The sequence below is a fragment of the Dendrobates tinctorius genome, unplaced genomic scaffold (genome assembly GCF_039654945.1).
Source record: "Dendrobates tinctorius isolate UK_male_01 unplaced genomic scaffold, ASM3965494v1 ptg000003l, whole genome shotgun sequence".
Taxonomy (NCBI): domain Eukaryota; kingdom Metazoa; phylum Chordata; class Amphibia; order Anura; family Dendrobatidae; genus Dendrobates; species Dendrobates tinctorius.
In genome coordinates this window covers 81238627-81262891 of record NW_027361671.1, presented here as the reverse complement: position 1 = coordinate 81262891, position 24265 = coordinate 81238627, and the positions used below count along the sequence as shown (strand labels likewise).

The following is a 24265-nucleotide window of genomic DNA, read 5'->3' as shown; positions in this document are numbered from 1 at the left end:
TCTGAATCCCTTAAAATCTGCCTTTCTGAAATCTAACCTTGACGTCTGAGTCTTCACAGGTCTTCCACCTCTAGTTATCCAAAATTCTAAAATAGCATGGTCGCTACCTCCTAGGGTCCCAGCCACTTTTACCTCCTCAACCATTTCCTCCCTGTTTATAAGGATTAGATCCAAGGTAGCAGTTCCCCTTGTTTTCTCCCTTACCTTTTGGAAGATAAAGTTGTCAGCAAGAGAGGATAAGAATTTCCTTGACCTGTTAGTTTTGCCTGAGAGAGATTCCCAACAAATGTCTGGATAGTTGAAATCTCCCATGACAACTATGTCATATTTTTTGGAGAACTTGGCCATCTGATGCATAAAGAGTTCATCTATATCTTCGGCTTGCACAGGCGGCCTGTAGTAAATGCCTACAATGGTGTCCTTTCCATTGTTCTGTCCTTCTATTCTTACCCAAACAGTTTCCACAGAACTCCCAGTCTCTGAAGCTTCAATCTCTGTGCAGATATACGCGTTTCGAACATACAATGCGACACCCCCTCCTCGTTTATCAAGTCTGTTTCTTGCAAATAAGTTGTATCCTTCTAGTCTTGTATTCCAATCATGTGTATTGTCCCACCAAGTTTCAGTGATTCCAATTACATCATATTTCTTTTCCTGTGTTAGTAGTTCCAATTCTCCTTGTTTGTTGCCCATGCTTTGTGCATTAGTATAGAAACATTTTAGTTTGTGATTGGTTTCTCTTTCTCCAATATTTTTATTAATTAGATTCTTTCGTCTTTGTTCTTCCTTTCCACTTCTATTAGCAGAGTTCTCAATAGCATTTGTCAGGTGTATGGCTTTTTCTGGTCTTTTGCTTCCCTTCCCATGTTGTTCTAGTTTAAAGCTCTCCTTACAAGTGTAGCAAGGCGACTTCCAAATACATGCTTTCCAGTCTTCGTAAGGTGCACCCCATCTCTAGCAAGTAGTCCATCGTATAAGTAGTTCACTCCGTGATCCAGAAATCCAAATCGTTGCTGACGGCACCATCGACGTAGCCAGTTGTTCACCTGCAGAATCTTATTCCACCTCCTTGTTCCATGGCCATCCACTGGGAGGATGGAAGAGAAGACCACCTGCGCTCCCAGTTCTTTCACTTTCTTGCCTAAGTCTTCAAAGTCTCTGCAGATGATTTCCAGGTCGTTTCTTGCGGTGTCATTTGTCCCCACATGTAGTAGCAGGAATGGGTAGTCATCTGTAGGTCTGAAGAGTCCTGATATCCTGTCAGACACATCTTTAATTTTTGCACCTGGAAGACAGCACATTTCTCTTGTAGTTATATCCGGTCTGCAGATAGCGGCCTCTGTTCCTCTCAGCAGGGAATCCCCCATGACCACCACTCTCCGTTTCTTCTTCACAACATTTTTCTTTCTCCATCCAGGAGGACTCTGAGGGCGTACAAGGTTGCTGTTTGTTGGCAAAGTCTTATCCTGATGTATTTCTTCATCGTTTTCCTGCGTGAGAGCCTGGTACTGGTTTCTGAGCAGTATGGGTGCTGACTGCCTCCTGATCCTCCTGCTTCTCTGGGTCACATGTCTCCATTCCTCTGTTTCTTCAGGTGCACTTCGAATTTCTTCTCTTTCTGTAACATGAAGAGATAATTCTGCTCTGTCCAAGAACTCTTCACCTTCCTTAATGATCTTCAACGTAGCTAACCTCTCTTCGAGATTTTTCAACTTTTCCTCCAACAGGGACACAAGCTTGCATTTGTGGCATGTGAAATTTGGCTTTTCCACTGGTAAATCTGTGAACATGTAGCAAGAAATGCAGCTCACCAAATGGCTCCTGGCCTCTTCCATCTTGAGATTTCTTAAAAACGATGAAAGATGAGCCAAAGTTTTTCCGATTTCCTCTTTTCAGCACTAACGGCCAAAACCCAGTGATCGTTGAGCTTGCGGAGACTCTTCACTTATCCCAGAAGGCACTGGGCATATGCAAATGATCTCCTCAAGACTCTTCCCCTGGTTTGGAAAACCCCTGATGTACCAAAACAGTGGAAACCCCCCACAAATGACACCATTTTGGAAACTAGACCCCCTAAGGAACTTATCTAGATGTGTGGTGAGAACTTTGAACCCCCATGGGCTTCACAGAAGTTTATAACATAAAGCCATACAATTAAAAAATCATATTTTTTCCACAAAAATGATCTTTTCACCCTCAATTCTTATTTTTCCAAGGGTAACAGGACCCTAAAAGTTATTGTGCAATTTGTCCTGAGTACGCTGATACCCCACATGTGGGGGTAAACCACTATTTGGGCGCATGGCAGAGCTCGGAAGGGAAGCAGCGCCATTTGACGTTTTTGGCTGGAATTGAGATCGGACACCATGTCGCGTTTGGAAAACCCCTGATGTACCAAAACAGTGGAAACCCCCACAAATGACACCATTTTGGAAACTAGACCCCCCCAAGGAACTTATCTAGATGTGTGGTGAGCACTTTGAACCCCCCAGTGCTTCACAGAAGTTTATAACGCCCGGGCGTGAAAATAAAAAATTCGTATTTTTTCCACAAACATGATCTTTTAGTCACCATTTTTTTATTTTCCCAAGGGTACCAGGAGAAATTGGACCTTAAAAGTTGTTGTCCAATTTGTCCTGAGTATGCTGATACCCCATATGTGGGAGAAAACTACTGTATGGGCACACGTCGGGGCTCAGAAGGGAAGTAGTGACGTTTTGGAATGCAGACTTTGATGGAATGGTCTGCGGGTGTCATGTTGCCTTTGGAGAGCCCCTAATGTACCTAAACAGTGGAAACCCCCCACAAATGACACCATTTTGTAAACTAGACCCCCCAAGGAACTTATCTAGATGTGTGGTGAGCACTTTGAACCCCCCAGTGCTTCACAGAAGTTTATAACGCCCGGGCATGAAAATAAAAAATTCGTATTTTTTCCACAAACATGATCTTTTAGTCACCATTTTTTTATTTTCCCAAGGGTACCAGGAGAAATTGGACCTTAAAAGTTGTTGTCCAATTTGTCCTGAGTATGCTGATACCCCATATGTGGGAGAAAACTACTGTATGGGCACACGTCGGGGCTCGGAAGGGAAGTAGTGACGTTTTGGAATGCAGACTTTGATGGAATGGTCTGCAGGTGTCATGTTGCCTTTGGAGAGCCCCTAATGTACCTAAACAGTGGAAACCCCCCACAAATGACCCCATTTTGAAAACTAGACCCACTAAGGAACTTATCTAGATGTGAGGTGAGCACTTTGAACCCCCAAGGGCTTCACTGAAGTTTATAATGCCAGGGCATGAAAATAAAAAAATCGTATTTTTTCCAGAAACATGATCAATTAGTCCCCAATTTTTTCATTTTCCCAAGGGTAACAGGAGAAATTGGACCCCCAAAAGTTGTTGTCCAATTTGGCCTGAGTACGCTGACACCCCATATGTGGGAGAAAACTACTGTATGGACACACGTCGGGGCTCGGAAGGGAAGCAGTGACGTTTTGGAATGCAGACTTTGATGGAATGGTCTGCGGGTGTCATGTGCGTTTGGAGAGCCCCTGATGTACCTAAACTATTGAAACTCCCCACAAGTGACCCCATTTTGGACACTAGACCCCCCACAGAACTTATCTAGATGTGTGGTGAGTACTTTGAACCCCCAAGTGTTTCACAGAAGTTTATAACACTCGGACGTGAAAATAAAAAAATCATTTTTTTCCACAAAAATGATATTTTTGCCCCCAATTTTTTATTTTCCTAAGGGTAACAGGAGAAATTGGACCCCAAAAATTGTTTTGCAATTTGTCCTGAGTAGGCTGATACCCTACATGTGGGGGTAAAACACTGTTTGGGCGCATGGCAGAGCTTGGAAGGGAAGGAGCACCATTTGACTTTTTCAACTCAGAATTGGCTGGAATTGAGATCAGACGCCATGTTGCATTTGGAGAGCCCCTGATGTGCCCAAACAGTGGAAACCCCCAATTATAACTCCAACCCTACCCCCAACACACCCCTAACCCTAATCTGAGCCCTAACCCTAGCCCTAACCCTAGCCCTAACCCTAACCCTAACCCTAGCCCTAACCCTAGCCACAACCCTAGCCCTAGCCCTAACCCTAGCCCTAACCCTAAGGCTGTGTGCACACGCTGCGGATTTTGCTGCGGTTCCACAGCAGTTTTGGCCGCTGCGGACCAGCAGCAGTTTTTGCTGCGGTGTACAGTACCATGATTCCCTATGGGAATCAAAAACCGCAGTGCAGACGGTGCGGAATTTTCCGCGCGGATTATCTGCGGTTTTCAATCCGCAGAAAGAATTGACATGTCAATTCTTTCTGCGGATTCCCCTGCGGTTTGCCATCTCCTCTATTGAGGAGATGAAAAACCGCAGGACAAAACCGCAGAGCAATCCGCAGGTAAAACCGCAGGTCTTTTGACCTGCGGTTTCACCTGCGGATTTTACAAAATCGCGCGGATGAATCCGCACCTAATCCGCAGCTTGTGCACACAGCCTTACCCTAACGGGAAAATGGAGATAAATACTTTTTTTTTAGTTTTATTATTTTTCCCTAACTAAGGGGGTGATAACGGGGGTTTGACTTACTATTTATGGCGGTTTTTATGTTTGGCGGCTGTCACACGCTAAAAGACGCTTTTTATTGTAAAATAGTTTTTGCATCACCACATATTGAGAGCTATAATTTTTCCGTATTTTGACCCACTGAGTCATGTGATGTCTTATTTTTTGCAGGACGAGTTTACGTTTTTATTGGTACCATTTTCGGGCACGTGACATTTTTTGATCGCTTTTTATTCCTATTTTTGGGACGCAGAATGAACAAAAACCAGCGTTTCATGAATTTCTTTTGGGGGGGTGCGTTTACACCGTTCTGTGTGCGGTAAAATTGATAAAGCGGTTTTATTCTTCGGGTCAGTACGGTTACAGCGATACCTCATTTAGGTCATTTTTTTATGTTTTTGTTGGTTTTATGCAATGAAAACTATTTTATATAAAAAATAATTATTTTTGCATCGCTTTATTCTGTGAGCTATAACTTTTTTATTTTTTGCTGATGATGCTGTGTGGCGGCTCGTTTTTTGCGGGACAAGATGACGTTTTCAGCGGTACCATGGATATTTATATGCATCTTTTTGATCGCGCGTTATTACACTTTTTGTTTGGCGGTATGATAATAAATCATTATTTTTTGCTTCGTTTTTCATTTTTATTTTTTAAGGGGTTCGCTAAAAGGGTTAACTAATGGGACAGTTTTATAGGGCGGGTCATTACGGACGCGGCGATACCTAATATGTGTACTTTTATTGTTTTTTTTTTTATTATTTCCAAAAAATGGATTTATTGAGGGAATATTTTTTTTTTTTTTCTAATTTATTTGGCGATTTTTTTAAATTTATTTTTACATTTTTTTTTATTTTTTTTTTACTTTATTACATAGTACCAGGTGGGACATCACTGTCCTGTGACAGATCGCTGATCTGTCACATGACAGATCACTGTGACAGATCAGCAATCTGTCACAGGCATTGAAGAAGACTTCCTCTTGCCTGCGCTTTGCAGGCACTGAGGAAGCCAGCTTCCTCAGGTCCCCGAAGGCCCCCGTCGCCATCTTGGATTCGGGGGCCTGGAGGATAGGAGCCCTCCGCAGCAGCGCTGCACATTGCGCTGCCGTGGGGGGCTCAGGGAAGCACGGAGGGAGCCCCCTCCCTCCCGATGCTTCCCTTTAACTCCCGGTACACCGCGATCATGTTTGATCGCGGTGTGCAAGGGGTTAAGGTGTCGGGGGCGGTCCGTGACCGCCCCTGACACATAGTGCCGGGTGTCAGCTGTGATAATCAGCTGACACCCAGCCGCGATCAGCGGCGCTCACCACGTGGGCGCCGCTGATCGCGGTAGACGTACTATCCCGTCTACGGTCATACGGGCCCGGGTACCGTGGACGGGATAGTACGTCGGATGTCAGGAAGGGGTTAAAGATGATCCATATACAATGTGACAGCCCTTGAGATATTTGTAGACAGCTATTCAATCTCCTCTCAGTCTTCATTTTTGCAAGCTAAACATTCCCAAATCCTGCAACCGTTCCTCATAGGACATGGTTTGCAGATTGGTCACCATTCTTGTCGCTCGTCTCTGAACTTGCTGCAGTTTGTTGATGTCTTTTTTAAAATGTGGTGCCCAAAACTGGACACAATATTCCGATGAGGTCTGACCAAAGAGGAGTAGAGGGCAATATTATAATTAACATCCAGCAACTCTTTGGACCAATGATCCCAGGAAATCCAAGGTTTCTCAAAACATCCGTTTATTTCTTCATATTAAAACAGGTAACAAGAAGGTCAGGCAGATTTGATACTCTCACGGCTTTGTACAATCACGAGTGGATCCAAACTGCCTTCTTCTTACCTGTTTAAATATGAAGAAATAAATGGATGTTTTAAGAAACCTTGGATTTCCTGGGATTTTTCGTCCAAAGAGGCACTGGATGTGAATTATTTTGTGCACATTGACTTTCACCCAGTGTATCTGTGCAGCCTGGAGGACATGGTAACCTGAGGAGGAGGTGAGTTGACAATCTCATTTTATATATAGAGGGCAATAATGACTTCACGTGATCTAGACTGTATGCTTCTGCTAACACATCCCAAACTTGCATTTGCCTTTTTTGCTGCTGCATCACACTGTTGATTCATGTTGAGTTTATAATCTATTAGTATACCCAAGTCTCTTTCACATGTGCTGTTGCTTACCCCTATTCCTCCCATTCTATATATTTCTTTTTATTTTTATTGCCCAGATGTAGTACTTTGCATTTTTCCCTGTTAAAAACCATTCTGTAAGTTGCTGCCCACTGCTCCAGTATATTTATATATTTTTGAATCCTCTCTCTCTCTTATCTAGTATTAGATATTCCTCCTAGCTTTGTGTCATCAGCAAATACAATCAGTGTACCCTCAATTCCTTCATCTAAATTATTGATAAAGATGTTGAACAATACAGGGCCCAGGACAGAACCCTGTGGTACCCCATTTGAGACATTCTTCCAACCGGATGTGCAGCCATATACGAACACTCTTTTGGTCCGATCACAAAGCCAGTTATGAATCCATCTAAAGTTGCCTTGTCCATTCCATACTTAGTCATTTTTTCAATAAATATGGTGTGAGATACTTTGTCAAATGCTTTGCTAAAGTCAAGATATACTATATATACAGCATTTCCATGATCCACCCAGTCAGTGATTCTGTCATAGAAAGAAATTAAGTTAGTCTGACATGACTTATTAGTTACAAATCCATGCTGACTCTGGTTACTCACTTCATTCTTATCCAGGTACTTACATACATGTTGCTTAATAATTTGTTCAAACATCTTTCCTACTATAGAAGTCAGAATCACCGGCCTATTGTTCCCTGGGACCACCTTCTTCCTATTTTTGAAGATAGGAACAACATTTTCTCTTTTCCAGTCTTCTGGGACTTCTCCTGTTCTCCAAGAATTTTCAAAGATTATGGAGAGTGGTTCAAAAATTTATTTTGCCATCTCCTTCAGTACTCTGGGGTAAAATTCATCTGGACCTGGAGACTTGAATTCATTTATGTTAGCTATGTGTCTCCTCACTATCCTGAATTCTTCTATTCCTTTACTAGGACACTGAAGATCAATTGATGTTACATTTCCATTCTGAGAGAAAACAGATGCAAAATAGGAATTTAAATGCTCGGCCTCAACAGCCTTTCTTACCATTTCATTATTTTCATCCTGCGAAAATTCTATAGCATCTTTGACTTTTCTTTTACTTTTGACATATCCCCAAAATCCTTTTTTATTGCTTTTTACATATCTTGCAAGCCTTAATTCATTGTCAGCTTTAATAATCTGATTCATGCCCTGCAGGTTCTGCAGACAGCATTGTATTCATCTTTAGATATGCCTCCCGCTTTCCATTTGATAAACATTTCTTTCTTCCTTTTAAGCATGTGTTTAAGTTCTGTTTTCATCCATCCTGCTTTCCTTAAATGCTTCATATTCTTCCTCCTTTTTGGAATTGTTAACAATTGTGCTTTAAGAATCTCATTTTTCACGATTTCCCATCCTTCCTGGACATTTTGGTCCTTAAGGATATTCAGCCATTGGATCCCTCCGATTCTCTTTCTGAGTCCCTTAAAATCTGCTATTCTGAAATCTAACCTTATAGTCTGAGTCTTCAGAGGTCTTCTTCCTCTAGTTGTTCAAAATTCTAAAATAGCATGGTCGCTACCTCCTAGGGTCCCAGCCACTCTTACCTCCTCAACCATTTCCTTCCTATTTATAAGGGTTAGATCCAAGGTAGCAGATCCTCTTGTTTTCTCCCCTACCTTTTTGGAAAATAAAGTTGTCAGCAAGAGAGGATAAGAATTTGCTTGACCTGTTAGTTTTGCCTGAGAGAGATTCCCAACAAATGTCTGGATATGTGAAATCTCCCATGACCACTATGTCATATTTTTTGGAGAACTTGGCCATTTGATGCATAAAGAGTTCATTCATATCTTCAGCTTGCACAGGCGGCCTGTAGTAAATGCCTACAATGGTGTCCTTTCCATTGTTCTGTCCTTGTATTCTTACCCAAACAGTTTCCACAGAACTCCCAGTCTCTGAAGCTTCATTCTCTGTGCAGATATATGCGACACCTCCTCCTCGTTTATCAAGTCTGTTTCTTGCAAATAAGTAATATCCTTCTAGCCTTGTACTCCAATCATGTGTTTCGGCCCACCAAGTTTCAGTGATTCCAAAGGTATCATATTTCTTCTCCTGTGTTAGTAGTTCCAATTCTCCTTGTTTGTTGCCCATGCTTTGTGCATATGAATAGAAACATTTTAGTTTGCGATTGGTTTCTCTTCCTCCAATATTTTTATTATTTAGATTTTTTTCTTTGTTTGTCCTTTCCACTTCTAATAGCAGAGTTCTCAATAATATTTGTCAGGTGTATGGCTTTTTCTGGCATTTTGCTTCCCTTCCCACATTGTTCTAGTTTAAAGCTCTCCTGATGAGTGTAGCAAGGCGACTTCCAAATACATGTTTTCCAGTCTTTGTAAGGTGCACCCCATCTCTAGCAAGTAGTCCTTCATATAGGTAATTTACTCCGTGATCCAGAAATCCAAATCCTTGCTGACGGCACCATCGACATAGCCAGTTGTTCACCTGCAGAATCTTGTTCCACCTCCTTGTTCCATGGCCATCCACTGAGAGGATAGAAGAGAAGACCACCTGCGCTCCCAGTTCTTTCACTTTCTTACCTAAGTTTTCAAAGTCACTGCAGATGGTTTCCAGTTCCTTTCTTGCGGTGTCATTTGTCCCCACATGTATTAGCAGGAATGTGTTGTCGTCTGTAGGTCTGAAGAGTCCTGATATCCTGTCAGACAGATCTTTAATTTTTGCACCTGGAAGATAGCACATTTCTCTTGAGGTTATATCCGGTCTGCAGATAGAGGCCTCTGTTCCTCTCAACAAGGAATTCCCCATGACCACAACTCTACGTTTCTTCTTCACAACATTTTTCTTTCTCCATCCAGTTAGACTCTGAGGGAGTACAAGGTTGTTCTTTGTGGGTAAAGTCTTATCTTGATGTATTTCTTCATCGTTCTCCTGCGTGAGAGCCTGGTACTGGTTCCTGAGCAGTGTGTGTGCTGACTGCCTCCCAATCCTCCTGCTTCTCTGTGTCACATGCTATATATTTTTTCATGTCACTGATATGTCCATCATCTATGTTTTCAGAATTCTTATGAAATACATTTTATGGCTCTATTGTAGAATCTTAATAAATGTATTTTTATAAGTACCTAAATCGATAATAACATAAATAATATAGATTTGTAATATAACATGAAACGAATGAACAACATTTCTATTTGGTATTTGCTTTGTAATGTGGTGTATAGCTGCAATATCATCCCACTTGCTAAAGGACCTGGATTTACCTCTAACTAGGATGCAGAGATATGACCTCATGCTTACTAAGCAAATTACTTGGGATTTACATTGTTCTGAGATAAACCCTCTTAGAAAATTTTAACAAAAAGTTTGAACCACATAAAAAAACACTATCTACGGTATAATAATCCAATCTCCATTCATGATGAACCCACAGCATAACTAAATTACCATACCTAAATTCTACAACGGCAAGCATTTAATCGTGACTCAACAGAGTTTGCAATATTTGCAAATATTATGCACATGTAATCGAAGTACATGTATCAAAGTACTTCTGGCAGTTATAACATGGATGAATGTGACACGCATCTCTATTCTCTTCATACAGGTAACCAGCTTTTCCAATCTCTGCTCTGAATCCTCTCCTGTGTCTCCATTCAATGTCAGAATGGAGACACACGCTATCTATGTGTTTTCAACTCTGCAAGCTTATATCTGGTAACCAGCTTTTCCAATCTCTGCTCTGAATCCACTCCTGTGTCTCCATTCAATGTCAGCAAGCAGTTAATCCTGAATGCTATCTATGTGTTTTCAACTCTGCAAGCTTATATCTGGTAACCAGCTTTTCCAATCTCTGCTCTGAATCCACTCCTGTGTCTCCATTCAATGTCAGCAAGCAGTTAATCCTGAATGCTATCTATGTGTTTTCAACTCTGCAAGCTTATATCTGGTATATAGTTTTTTTCAACTTACTCTGCTTGTCCCCTTATGTTGTGAGGTCAAGAAACTTTTCAAAGTGCTTTATGATCCATGTAGTGCTGGACATGTGTTTATTTGACCACAACATTTTATTGGGTCCTGGTGTCTCAATTTAGTGTGATTGATTAACGAGCAGAGAGAGCCACCAAAAAAAAACAAAAAAAAAAAAAAACTTAGCCTTAACCTCCTATATATTCAGACCTAGCTAGGGGGAGCATTTATGCAGGGGTGGCATTTATGCACATGTAATCGAAGTACTTCTGGCAGTTATAACATGGCAGTTAGACAGGGCAGGAGACAGGTAAAACATTTATATACATCTACTCTCTGTACATTTGGGGTGCAACAAATATATACCATATGCATTTGTGTAATTTTTATCCTGGCCGCTGCATTCACACACATCCACCGCCCTGGCATTAACTCTCCACACTCCATCCATATTGGCCCCTCGCTTCTTTCCTCTCCTATGTATAGCACTCACGCTCTTTTCACATTGTTAAATTGCACAGATCCAGGCAGTCCCACCATTCAACAACAGAGACGCTCTCACAAATCACTTAAACATCTGCTCACTCTTTCTATCCTCCTTCTCCTAGTCGCAGGAGACATTGCTCCCAACCCTGGTCCCCCATGTTATAGAAAGTCAAACCCCCCCACTGCTACACTCAGAAACCCCTCTAATCTTATTAATATTCCCTGCATGCCATCTGTCTCTCTTAATTGTGCACTTTGGAATTCTCGCTCAGTGTGTAACAAACTCTCCTTCATTCATGACTTCTTCCTTTCTAATTCTCTTAACCTTCTGGCTCTTACTGAAACCTGGATCCAGCAGTCAGACACTACCGCTGCTGCTGCTCTTTCATATGGTGGACTACACTTCTCTCATACCCCAAGATCAGACAATAGAGCTGGTGGAGGCGTTGGTCTGCTCCTATCACCAAAATGTACCTTTCAGGTTATCCCTCAAGTACCCTCACTTGTCTTCCCTTATTTTGAGGTCCATGCCGTCAGACTCTACACCCCCTTCTCCATGCGAGTGGCGGTGGTGTATCGTCCTCCCGGCCCCTCCCATCAGTTCCTGGATCATTTTGCCACTTGGCTTCCACATTTTCTCTCCTGTGACATCCCTACCCTCATCATGGGAGATTTAAACATCCCCATTGCTCTTCCCCTCTCCCCATCTGCTACTCACCTTTTATCTCTAACCTCCTCATTTGGCCTTTTGCAGCTTACTAATTCTCCAACGCATGAAGACGGAAACTCCCTTGACTTGGTCTTCTCTCGGCTTTGTGCAGTGGATGATTTTACAAACTCCCCTCTCCCGCTCTCTGACCACAATCTTCTTTCATTCTCTATAAAGAACTGCCAGGCTGCTCAGGTCACCCCCACTGTCCAGACTTATAGAAACATACAGGCCATTAACACCCAGAAACTTCTGAAGAACTTGCAGTCTTCATTGGCCCCTATCTCCTCCCTCTCATGTCCTGATTCTGCATTGAAGCATTACAATGAAACACTTCAAAGTGCCCTGGATGATTTTGCACCCCCTATAAATAGAACACCACAACGCAGACGGCGACAACCCTGGCACACGGTGCAAACACGTTTCCTGCAGCGGTGCTCCAGGTGCGCCGAACGTCTGTGGAGAAAATCCAATCTACGCGAAGATTTCATCCATTTTAAGTTTATGCTTAGAACATACAACACTGCCCTTCACCTCTCCAAACAAACCTATTTCAACACCCTCATCATCTCACTGTCCAATAACCCGAAACGTCTCTTTGACACTTTTCATTCTCTACTCAATCCAAGAGTACAGGCCCCAACCACGGAGCTCCGAGCTGACGATCTGGCCAATTACTTCAAAGAAAAAATTGACCAGATCCGACAGGAAATTATCTCCAAATCCCCTCATACCATGCACTGTCCTCCCTCCCCCACTGCATCTAACTCACTCTCTGATTTTGAACCAGTCACAGAAGAAGAAGTAAGCAGGCTCCTTGCATCTTCTCGCCCAACTACTTGCACCAGTGACCCATTTCCGTCACATCTCCTCCAGTCCCTTTCCCCTGCTGTCACCCCTCACCTAACTAAAATATTTAACCTCTCTCTCTCTTCTGGTATTTTTCCCTCCTCATTTAAGCATGCCATCATACATCCACTACTTAAAAAACCATCCCTCGACCAAAACTGTGCCGCTAACTATAGACCTGTCTCTAATCTTCCCTTCATCTCTAAACTCCTGGAACGCCTGGTCCACTCCCGTCTTATCCGCTATCTCTCAGAAAACTCTGTTCTCGACCCTCTCCAATCCGGTTTCCGCTCTTTACACTCCACTGAAACTGCCCTCACTAAAGTCTCTAATGATCTGCTAACAGCTAAATCAAATGGTCATTACTCCATGCTAATTCTCTTGGATCTCTCTGCAGCATTCGACACTGTGGATCATCAGCTCCTCCTCACTATGCTCCATTCCATTGGCCTCAAGGACACCGTTCTCTCCTGGTTCTCCTCCTATCTCTCCGACCGCTCCTTTACTGTTTCTTTTGCCGGTTCCGCCTCCTCTCACCTTCCCCTTACTGTTGGGGTTCCTCAAGGATCGGTTCTAGGCCCCCTCCTCTTCTCCTTGTACACTGCCCCTATTGGTGAAACAATCAGTAGATTTGGTTTCCAGTACCATCTCTATGCTGATGACACCCAATTATACGCTTCTTCTCCTGACATCACGACAGCCTTTCTAGAAAACACTGGCGATTGTCTAAACGCTGTGTCTAATATCATGTCCTCACTATATCTGAAACTGAACCTGTCAAAGACTGAACTCCTTGTGTTTCCTCCCGCTACTAATGTACCTACACCCGACATTGCCATTTCCGTGTGTGGTTCCACTATTACTCCCCAGCAACATGCCCGCTGTCTTGGGGTCATACTTGATTCCGAGCTTTCCTTTGCCCCCCACATTCAATCACTGGCTCGCTCTTGTCATCTGCACCTCAAAAACATTTCTAGAATTCGACCTTTTCTTACTTTTGACTCTGCAAAAACTCTTACTGTTTCTCTTATTCATTCTCGTCTCGACTATTGTAACTCTCTTCTAATCGGTCTCCCTCTTACCAAACTCTCCCCTCTCCAATCTGTCTTGAATGCTGCAGCCAGGATCATATTCCTCACCAATCGTTACACCGATGCCTCTACCTTGTGCCAGTCATTGCACTGGCTACCCATCCACTCCAGAATTCAGTATAAACTTATTACCCTCACCCACAAAGCCCTCAATGGCTCAGCACCACCCTACATCTCCTCCCTTGTTTCAGTATACCACCCTACCCGCGCCCTCCGTTCTGCTGATGACCTGAGGTTGGTATCCTCAATAGTCAGAACCTCCCACTCCCGTCTCCAAGACTTTACACGTGCCGCGCCAATTCTTTGGAATGCACTTCCCAGGTCAATACGATTAGTCCCCAATCCCCACAATTTTAAGCGTGTCCTGAAAACACATTTATTCAGACTGGCCTATCGCCTCAACACATTAACCTAACCTATCCCTGTGTGGCAGAGCCAAAAGTTTTACCATAACCAGGTTCCCAGCATCATGTTCCCACATGCTTTATGCATCCATTAGCCCTCTGTGTCTGTACTGTTACACACTTAACATTATGGCTGGTCCATACAATCAGGGCAACTGTTACCACCCACCTTTCGTGTCTACCTCTTTCCTCATAGACTGTAAGCTTGCGAGCAGGGCCCTCACTCCTCTTGGTATTTGTTATAATCTACTGTATGTGATTATTGTTATGCTGTAATGTCTATTGTCTGTACAAATCCCCTCTGAAATGTAAAGTGCTGCGGAATATGTCGGCGCTATAAAAATAAAATTTATTATTATTATTATAATATTTGAGTGTTACTGATGATTCCTTTGCCTCACGATTTTATCTAATAAAAATGTTAATTATTAATCAAGGTATTAATAATTTAAAGATTTTGCGGAACCCATGTGCATTTGACTTAAAGAGTTTGTCCGCTCTCAGAAAACTTTATGCTATACACTGAGTTAATAATAAAACAATCACGTCACATGTGACATCAGCAAATGACATCACATCAACAGCGTTGCAGCCAATCAGTGAGCGCAGCAGCTTATTGATTTTTACTACAGTATAAAATCTTTCTACAAGACTGAACTCAGCCTTTAAATAAAAAAATATTGGTGTGCATAATAGATTATATTCATTACAATCCTAAATGGTATGTGACTTTTAATTGCTGTTTTTTTATGCTTAATTACTTATCAATAGTTACTTTAATAATCTTTACATGTAAAATATATGTATTTAGTGGATGCTGAGCAAAAAGGTCTTCACACCAATATAGATTAACTACACTCTTTGGTTTAAAGTACACCCAGCGTCATTCAATCTTTAGTCACACCCATTTTAATGTCATTGATTAGGTTAAAGGGCCTAAAAACTAGCAGGCATCTAGTTGCTTACAGAGACAACTGCCTGCCTGTTCAACCGGTGCAGCTCAGAATGGTCACTGACTGCCCTTGGTGGCTGCTCCACATCAATAGATCAGCTATTCTTCTTCTTCTTGGCTGCTCTGTTCACGGCATGTGACTGCCGACATCATGTTGACTGACAACTGGCTACCCACAGTTAGGCTGTCAATCAGCTTGACGTCAGCTGTCACACCAGGTCAACAGAGCAGACCAGACAAGAAGCCGCTGTTCTGTTGATGGGACATTTGCTGAGTCACCAGCATGAGAACTGTTACCACTCTGTGGTGGCAAATATTAACACCAGGCACAACAGGCAAGTAGGTAGTAACTAGCTGCCTGTTAGTTCTTTCGCCGATAGTGAACAAATGTAATAGTCCTGGATAACATCTTTTAGTGGTTTACTAGTCTTATGTTTATAAAGGGTATTTACTGTATAGTGCCAAGTGATACTCTTTATAGTGTACCTATTTTGTGTTTCAATTTCTCACCATTATTAATATTTCTGCTTGATTTCAGTGCATGGAAATATATGTCTCAAAAAGAACCTGTCACATGCTCAAAAAATGTGTTTAAATACCTTGAAAAAAACCTGCACTCCTCTAATTCTGATTTTCTTTTCTGTTTTGTGTTGAATGACTGTTGTTGTGAGTTCATTTTCCCCTTCACTACTGAGGCCCGATGAACTCCCTCTTCTGGTAAAGAAAGGTAGTGAGCCTGATTATCAAACACCTGAGCCTAATGATGATGACTGGCTGAGAGGAGTTACTGACTGGATATAAGCCCGCCGACGCCCTTCTGCCCTGTGGGTGATTTCTCTGTGGGATCCTTGGAGACCAGTCTGAATTCCTGCTCTTCTAAAGCTAAGTTTTCTGCTCGGCTTTTTGCATTTGTGCTTTGACTTTGTTTTGCTTTGTTTTTCTGGATTTCTGCCATTCCCTGCTGGGGTGAGCTGAATTCCTTTAGCTCTGTCTTCTGAAAATACCTGAGTGCTGATTTAGTTTTTGAAGCCTAGCTGCTTCAGGGTCTTTTTCCATATCAGCTTGTTGGCTTATGTTTTTGATAGGGTTTTGGCAGATTGCAGACAGCAACCTTCCTTTCCTGTTCTGTTTAGTTAGCTTGGGCCCCATCGTTTGCTCAGCCTATCTTTCTATCTGTGTGAGTGTTTTTTCATCTTGCTTCACCGTCATTATATGTTGGGGGCTGTCTTTTACTTTGGGGTCTGCTCTGGGGCAGTTTAGATTTCCTTTTCTGTCTTTAGGCTATTTAGCTCTCCGGCTGTGATCAAGGGGTCTAGGGCACCGTAGGAACCCCCACGGCTACTGCTAGTTGTGTTGATAGGTTCAGGGGTCTGCAATCTGATAGTTGCCAACTTCTCTGGTTTTCTGGACGTAGCTTCTATTTTTGTGTCTGCCTCCTACGGTGACTCAATCATAACAGACTGTATTGCAGAGATATTCACATTTGTTGATTTTGGAGTGAAGTATGTGAAATTTCTGCTTGCTGACCAACTGAGTGTTTCCTTATAGGGTTCCTTGAGGGCATGCACTCCCACTCCCTCCTAGACACTGCCAACCACAGATAGGCTACATCTGATATTGCAAGATCAGCTGTAAAGCTGTGATTTGCAGCATATAGGAGGGAGGAGTGGAACTTTCCCCCCGAGAAGCCTCTTAGGAGACACCCAGTTGGTCTGCAAGCAGAAATTTCACATACTGCTCTCCAAAGGCAACAAATGCGAATATCTCCGCAATAGAATGATGTAGAGTGAAACAGCAAGAATGTCAGAATCAAGGGAGCGCAAAGGTTTCTACAATGTATTTTTTAAAAACATTTTGGGGCATATCTTAAAAAATATGTAGCTATGCACTGAAATCAAACAGACACAATGGAATTCAAAATAAAATTTAAAGTAGTATCACTAGGTAGCGTACAGTAGGTAAGTAGGTAGGACAGTGACGCCAGCACTGATTGGGTCATGATATAACAACCTCACATGAGCCCCGGGAATTCGAGTGCTGACACAACTGAAATGGCACAGCACCAAAGTGAATATAAGTGTTTTCATTTTAACAGGAGAAAATATTAAGATTGAGAAGGGGTTGTCCTAGTAGAGAAGATCCCTTTAACCCAGTAATCCATTGCGAGAATGACTGCGATCACGTCACGGTCTCGCAACAGCGCGACTTCTCACGGTCATTCGCGATGATGTCGCAGGAGCGCGACATCTCGCGGTCATTCGCGATGATGTCATGGGAGCATGATGTCTTACAGTCTTTTGTGCAAAGGATTACTGGGACCGGAAGATGCCGGGAGCATGGAGAGAGGCGGGAAGGCTGTGCGGGATGCCGGAAGGTGAGAATAACAATATTTTTATTTTTTTATTATTTTTTACATCCTATCTTTTACTACTGATGCTGCATAGGCAGCATCAGTAGTAAAACGTTGGTCACACTCGTCAAACACTATGTTTGACAAGTGTGACTAACCTGTCAATCAGTTCTCCAAGTGATGCTCCAGATCGCTTGGTAAACGCTAGCATTCTGCAAGCTAATTATGCTTGCAAATCGCTAGCTTTTCTGCAGGAAAATTGCGGGAATTTAAAATGCGATTTTCCCACGGAATGGAATTCTGGAATTCTCGCGGTAAATTCCACGGGAATTCCGCTACGTGTGAACTTAGCCTTACAGGTAATTTTAAAATAAGTTTCTGAATTTGGCGTGAGTTAGCACAAAAACACCTCCCATCACCTAGGATAGACTCATTTCTCCAGGGGCAGCTGTATGGCTATTCACTATAGTAACCATGCCTGTACTGTGTATTCCCAGTACCCTACCAGTACTACCATGTATATTCCTAGAAAAAAAGCAATCAGGTAAGACTATATCATAAAATATATGTGCCTATTACATTTTTGCTGCACCGTACCAGATACTGTACATCTCAACTCTACGCTCGCAAACGAAATATATTGAAAATGATCTATACATGTGTATTATGTGTCCCTGTAATGTACACAACCTAATTTATTCATTTGTAATGTATCTTCCTGCAACTGAAACCCTTCTGAAACTTTAATAACAGCAGTCCAGATTTCATTCAATGTTAACTTCTGCAATTGTGGTCATTGACATACTAGCTAACTATTAGCCATTTGACACAGCAACTATGGCAACTCTGTATTTTGCCTGCAGCACAACCCATGAATAGTCATGTCCACCTGGGAATCTGGGTAGCACTGAGTGGAATGATTTGCTGTTGTGAGTGTTCAGATGATACATTCTACGCATTTTTTTTAAACAGTTTGTAAAAAATCAGGTTGAAGGCAACATTCACCTTCAGAAAGTCACTGATGTGTGTAACAGTAGTGCGACAAGATATAGTTAACAAGCCTTATAAAGTTACATTTTAAGTGTTAAGCTTAGTTTATTGCTCATTTATAGCATGTAGTTGACTGCTATTAAACTACATGACGATGTCACTGTCTGTGCTTGTACTTCTAAGAGATATGTTTAATTATAAATGTGATGCACAAGTTAGAAAGGCATGGAATGGGACTAATCACACATCAATGGAGTAATGCAAGTGACAGAAGACAAGCATGGATTGGCCTTCTCCTAGGGCTTATATCACCAGTTGTCTAAGTAGCCAGCAATGATGAAAATGTATGAGCGCAGGATAAGGCACAAAGTAGCATGCACAGTACAGAAGCATTCCACCTACCTGTACTGATCCCACATGACAGGATACAAACGAACAGATAGACAAGGCAGCAGTTGCAGTGCAGTCCCATCCCTTTTTCTTGCCCCATCCACTTAATGGTCTAAACACATGGAACAGACGCTGAAAGAGTCTTAAATCTGCCAATGTGTGTTCCTCGCTTCCCCAGCTTTTTTTTTCCAGCAAAGTTAGTGAATCACTGCCCAGCGAACAACTTTGCCTTTTTTTTTTTCCAACGTCGTCTGTGTGGATTTATTGAAGGGGGGCAAAAAAGGGAAAAAAATTATAACTTTAGGCTCAAGTATTTCTTCCGTAACGAAAGAGTGAATATTTAGTGTAATTGGTGCAAATCAGATTCCTCAAAAGCACAATCAAAGCAAGAGCTTCCTATTAAAGGAACCCACTGGATTGGGAGACAGATGAAAGAAAAGAGTTTTTGTGCAGGAAGAGAGAAATATAAAGCAGCTGCAAAGCAGACAAAAGAGGGAAAGAGATCAGATCTCCCTTGCAGTCACACACATGCACATGCTGTACTGAATACTGCACACATTATCTTTGCCTCACACAGTTATAAGAGCAGCAGGAGGGGAGGAGAAGTAGGGAGAATGCTGGAACTAACTAGGTGGCTGTACAAGCTCAGACATCCACAGAGGAGGGGGCGCTATCCATCCAATGACACCGGATTGGCTGCAAGCAATGAATTATTAGCATAAATTGCACGTGAAATGAGAGCAGGTAGGACTACAGAGGCTTGCAAGAGAGCCATGAACTTCCAGATCAGCAATAGTAATGGGAAGACCGGACCAGTGCCACTGCCAATGCTTTCTAGGCACAATGACGTTTCCATTCTTAGTACAGCACACGTCACTACAAATACGAACTATATATTTTGTCTTTTTTGGTAGATTAAGACAATATTAATGACTATGAGGTAGTCAGGCATTCTTGAGATCAGTTCAGTAATTGAAGCTATCAATTTAAAGAGTTCGTCAGCTGAAGATAAGTTGTCACCTATCTATAACATAGATCAGATCAGTGATGGTGCAGCCACAAATTTGCTGGATGGGTAATTTTTATCCATCACAGGACACTTGTATCCATGTTGGAAAATGAAACATTAAATCATTTGTCTCCCCACCTTTTTATTCCTTTATTACTTACCTGTTTTTTCTTAACCTGTGGCTTGCAGCAACTAATTTTTAATGCTCATAAAAGTGTTGTGGGTTCACAACCTCATCAGGTGAGCAAGGTTTCTATATCCTTCACTCTTATATCATCGTATAAAGCCCTATTGCGCTCTGTTTGTCCCCCAGCTTTCTCTCTACTGCTGCTTTAGTCAATTGCTGGGCAGTCTAAAAGTAAAGAAAGGGAGCAGTGGTCAAACATATGCAGTGCCACTCCATTATCCAACATTCTATTTATCAGTATATGGGTCCCAGCTGTTGGACCCCCACCGATCAATAAGTTATCACCTATTTTGTGGATAGGTGTAACTTGATTTTCCCACACAACCAATTAAGTAACTGTTTATTCCTCAAGTCTGTACAGACCAGTGATTTCTCACTTTATGACCAATGAGAACTCTTGAACCTTTTCCAGTCCAAGATAGCCAGTACTTCAATATCTCTCTCAAGTAGGGTTGGTGTATTGGCATTTGCTTATAATTATTTTTTAGAGCTGTATTCTGGCTAATATAAGTAGACTGTTTTGCCAAGCATTGATGAGCAGGTTGGAATCAGTTGGCCATTTCAACTGTAAAAGTAACAGGATCAAACCTATCCACTCTACATAAGTTATAAATTCAGGAGGAGAATAATATATTATGCCATAAATGTCTTCGGACCTTGTCTGAATACTACCTTAACTTGTTAAAGACTACACAATGAACATATATTCTGCCTTGTGTTCTGGGCTAGAAATGTAATAAATATATGATACTGGTTTAAACCGTACTTTCAAGTCATTTTTCAGAATAAGATTTCTTGTGTTTGTTCAAGGGAGCCTGTCATCACGTTTATCCGATACTAGTTACGGCCACCGATTTTCAGGGCTTATTTACAGCATTCTAAAATGCGTCCCTGCATCATCCACACAGGCTCCCTGACATTGCGCTCCAACGCAGGTGTACTTCTCTGCCCTGTTGAGGCCAGAACAAAGTTATGCTGTGTGCAGACACCAGAAAACGTCAGAGAGGCCCAGCACCTGCACACTGCAGAAATTTGCTCTGCCCTCAACAGGGCAGATAAGTGCTCCTGCACAGGAGCACAACGCTGGGGAGCCTGTGTGGATGATGCAAGGATGCGTCATCAACATGAAGCAAGCAGGAGGCACGGCACTGCAAGAAGATGGGAGGCGCCAAACCAAGACCTGCGACACTCTTTGGACCGGACCGCCCCGAAGGTGAGTATAATAAAAGTTATTTTTATTCTCTTTCAGGTCGGATCAGTAGCCTAGCTACAGCATTACAGACTGCTGTAGATAAGTCCTGAAAGGCAGTGGCCATATAATTCGTATTGACCAAACCTGGTGACAGGTTCCCTTTCAGGTAAAGTAATATATCTGTCCATTACAGTGATAAGCAAAAGGGTAACAATGTTTTGAACTTTTGACTTTCAGGCTCCATATCTCACCATCCACTACAGCTTAGAACGTGTGACTACCATAATTTTATAGACAATCATCTTGGCTATATCATGCATAAATTTTACTTGCAACTATTTGGCATATGATTAGTTATGCAGATTCATGTCATGTCACTGCATTATTACTGGTTTGCTCCTGGTGGTGGAAAAATGGTGGTGGAATTTCTTCCTGTATACTACAAAATACAACCTGTTCTGACATTCCCTAATATTTCAGTGTGTTATTAGATTGCTTCCCAAGCGAAAGGTCACTACTTCAAATCAAGGAGCAGCCATGAAGAAGATTTCCCAAGGAAAGAGTAAAAGCATCATTCAGCTCATCGATAACCGTCTCTCAGCCAAGAAAATTGCCAAACTGCATCATTTGAGTGCCATGACATTTGTAAGAAAAAGAAATTAACCCCATCCATCCATTCAAAAGCAAGTAGACATCCAGGCAAAATATGGGAGTCAACAAGTCAACTCATCACAATGTCTTTCAGTTCTGGCGTGAAAAAAACGTCATTGTAGGTGACTCATATGCTTCATAGTAGTGAGATCACAGATGTCCATGCATGCACCCTGTGGCGCACATTACACAAGTCTAGAATAGTGCGAAAAGTGGACAGTAGAAGGTTGGAAATTGGTGATTTAGAGCAATAAGACAAAATTCAATTGACAAGGCTTTGATGGGTGCAAATGGGTTTTGAAGAAACAAGGGAAAAAGGGGCTAATGGATCGAGAAATTGAAGGAACTGTCAAGTTTTGTTTAGAAAGCCTGATGATATGGTCTTTTTTCACAGCCAAAGGCATTGGATACCTTACCAAGATCGATGGTGGTCTCAATGCTGAGCTATATGTGAGTATCCTACAAGATGAGTTACTTCGTATGCTTGAGTACTATGGGTAGGAAAAGGATGACTTAGTTTTCCAGCAGGACAATGTCTTGAAGAATACATCAAGATTGGCACAGAAATGGTTCAATAAAATGCAGTAGAGGTGCTAGATTAACCCCCACAGTCTTCAGACCTCAACCCAATAAAACATTTGTGGGTAGAATTGAAGAAAAAGGTCTATACATATACAAGTGAGCCAACAAGTATACACCAACTTTGGGAATGTGTAGAAGAGATCTGAGATCAGATTTTGGTCGACACATGCTTGAATCTGATCAACAGTATGCCCAGAAGGATTCAGGTAGTGTTGAAAACCAAAATTCGGTTTACAAAACACTAACAAAATAAAAAAAATTTTAATTTAGATTTTTAGGAGCAAAAAAGTAGCAATCCAGTAGCATGACAAGTATCTTCAGCTTAGGGTTCCTAAGCATTTAAAAAGTCTGTTTCAGTAGGCTTCACAATCAAGGGGGAAGACTGCTGATTTGACAGATGTCCAGAAGGCAGTCAGTGACACACTCCACAAGGAGGATAAGCCACAAAAAGTCGTTGCTAAAGAAGCTGGCTGTTCACTTAATGCTGTATGCAAGCATATTAATGTAAAGTTGAGTGGAATAAAAAAGTGTGGTAGAAAAAGGTGCACAAGCAAACGGGATAACCTCAGCCTTGAAAGGATTGTTAAAAAAAGGCCATTCAAAAATTTGGGTCAGATTCACAAGCAGTGGACTGCTGCTGGAGTTATTGCTTCAAGAGCCACCACACACAGACATATCCAGGGCTTGGGCTACAAGTGTCACATTGTTTGTGTCAAGCCACTCATGACCAACAGACAATGCCAGAAATGTTTTACCTGGTCCAAGGAGAAAAAGAACTGGATTGTTGCTCAGTGGTCCAAGGTGTTGTTTTCAGATGAAGGTAAATTTTGAATTTCATTTGGAAATCAAGGTCCCAGAGTCTGGAGGAAGAGTGGAGAGGCACACAATCCAAGCTGCTTGAGGTCTAGAGTGAAGTTTCCACAATCAGTGATGGTTTGGGGAGCTATGTCATCTGCTGGTGTGCGTCCACTGTGTTTTACCATGACCAAAGTCAGCACAGCCGTCTACTAGGAAATTTTAGAGCACTTTATGCTTCCCTCTGCCGACAAGCTTTTTGGAGATGGAAATTTCATTTTTCAGCAGGACTTGGCATCTGCAGCGGGCATCTCACCGAGGTCACCGCAGTTCAGCCTGGCTGGGAACGCAGCCTGAGTGACCGGAGGTAACCTCGATTACATCACCTCCGGTCACTGACGTTGCGCTTGCAGCAGCTCAGTCACCAGTGGTTCTCAGTATGGACAGTGACATCTTGGCACCGTCCAGGTTAAAAACTGTTTATCTCCGAGACATGGATTATAGCATGGGACAGAACAGTGGATAGGTGAGGGATGTTGTTGTTTTTCATTATTGTTTTATTATAGGAGATGAGGGATTCAGTGGAATGAGGCTTTAGGTGAGTATACCTGTGTTTGTTATTTTTAAATAAAAGTGGAAAACTGTTTTGTTTTATTCCAAACTAGCTGAAGAGCCCGGCGCTGCCCGGGCATAGTAACTGGCAGTTCATCTTTCTATTTCAAGGCACTGCTGTACATGCAGACTACATCCATTTTTCCTATCTGAACTGTAGGATTATCCTGATAGTTTATGTGTGACTGGTAACAAAAGGCAGCATGTTTCAAATCTCTAACCATTTCCTGTGCCCTGGTGGAAGAAATAGCAATTCTCCTAGTGGCAAGTAGGCCTTCTCTCTGCTGAGATGACTCATTGGACCTTAAGGAAGCAGCTCTTCTCTTATCTGCAAGCCTCGCT

The 24265-nt window shown here is 42.2% G+C and overlaps 1 protein-coding gene across 1 annotated transcript in view; it reads right to left on the bottom strand.

Moving 5' to 3' along the window:
• Positions 1-18995, bottom strand: part of ADAMTS19 (ADAM metallopeptidase with thrombospondin type 1 motif 19) — a 444363-nt gene extending 425368 nt beyond the window's left edge. Inside the window, exon 1 of the mRNA XM_073557745.1 lies at positions 18908-18995. Coding sequence (XP_073413846.1) covers positions 18908-18995 — 88 coding nt within the window. The remainder of the gene's footprint in view (positions 1-18907) is intronic.
• Positions 18996-24265: the final 5270 nt, after the last annotated feature.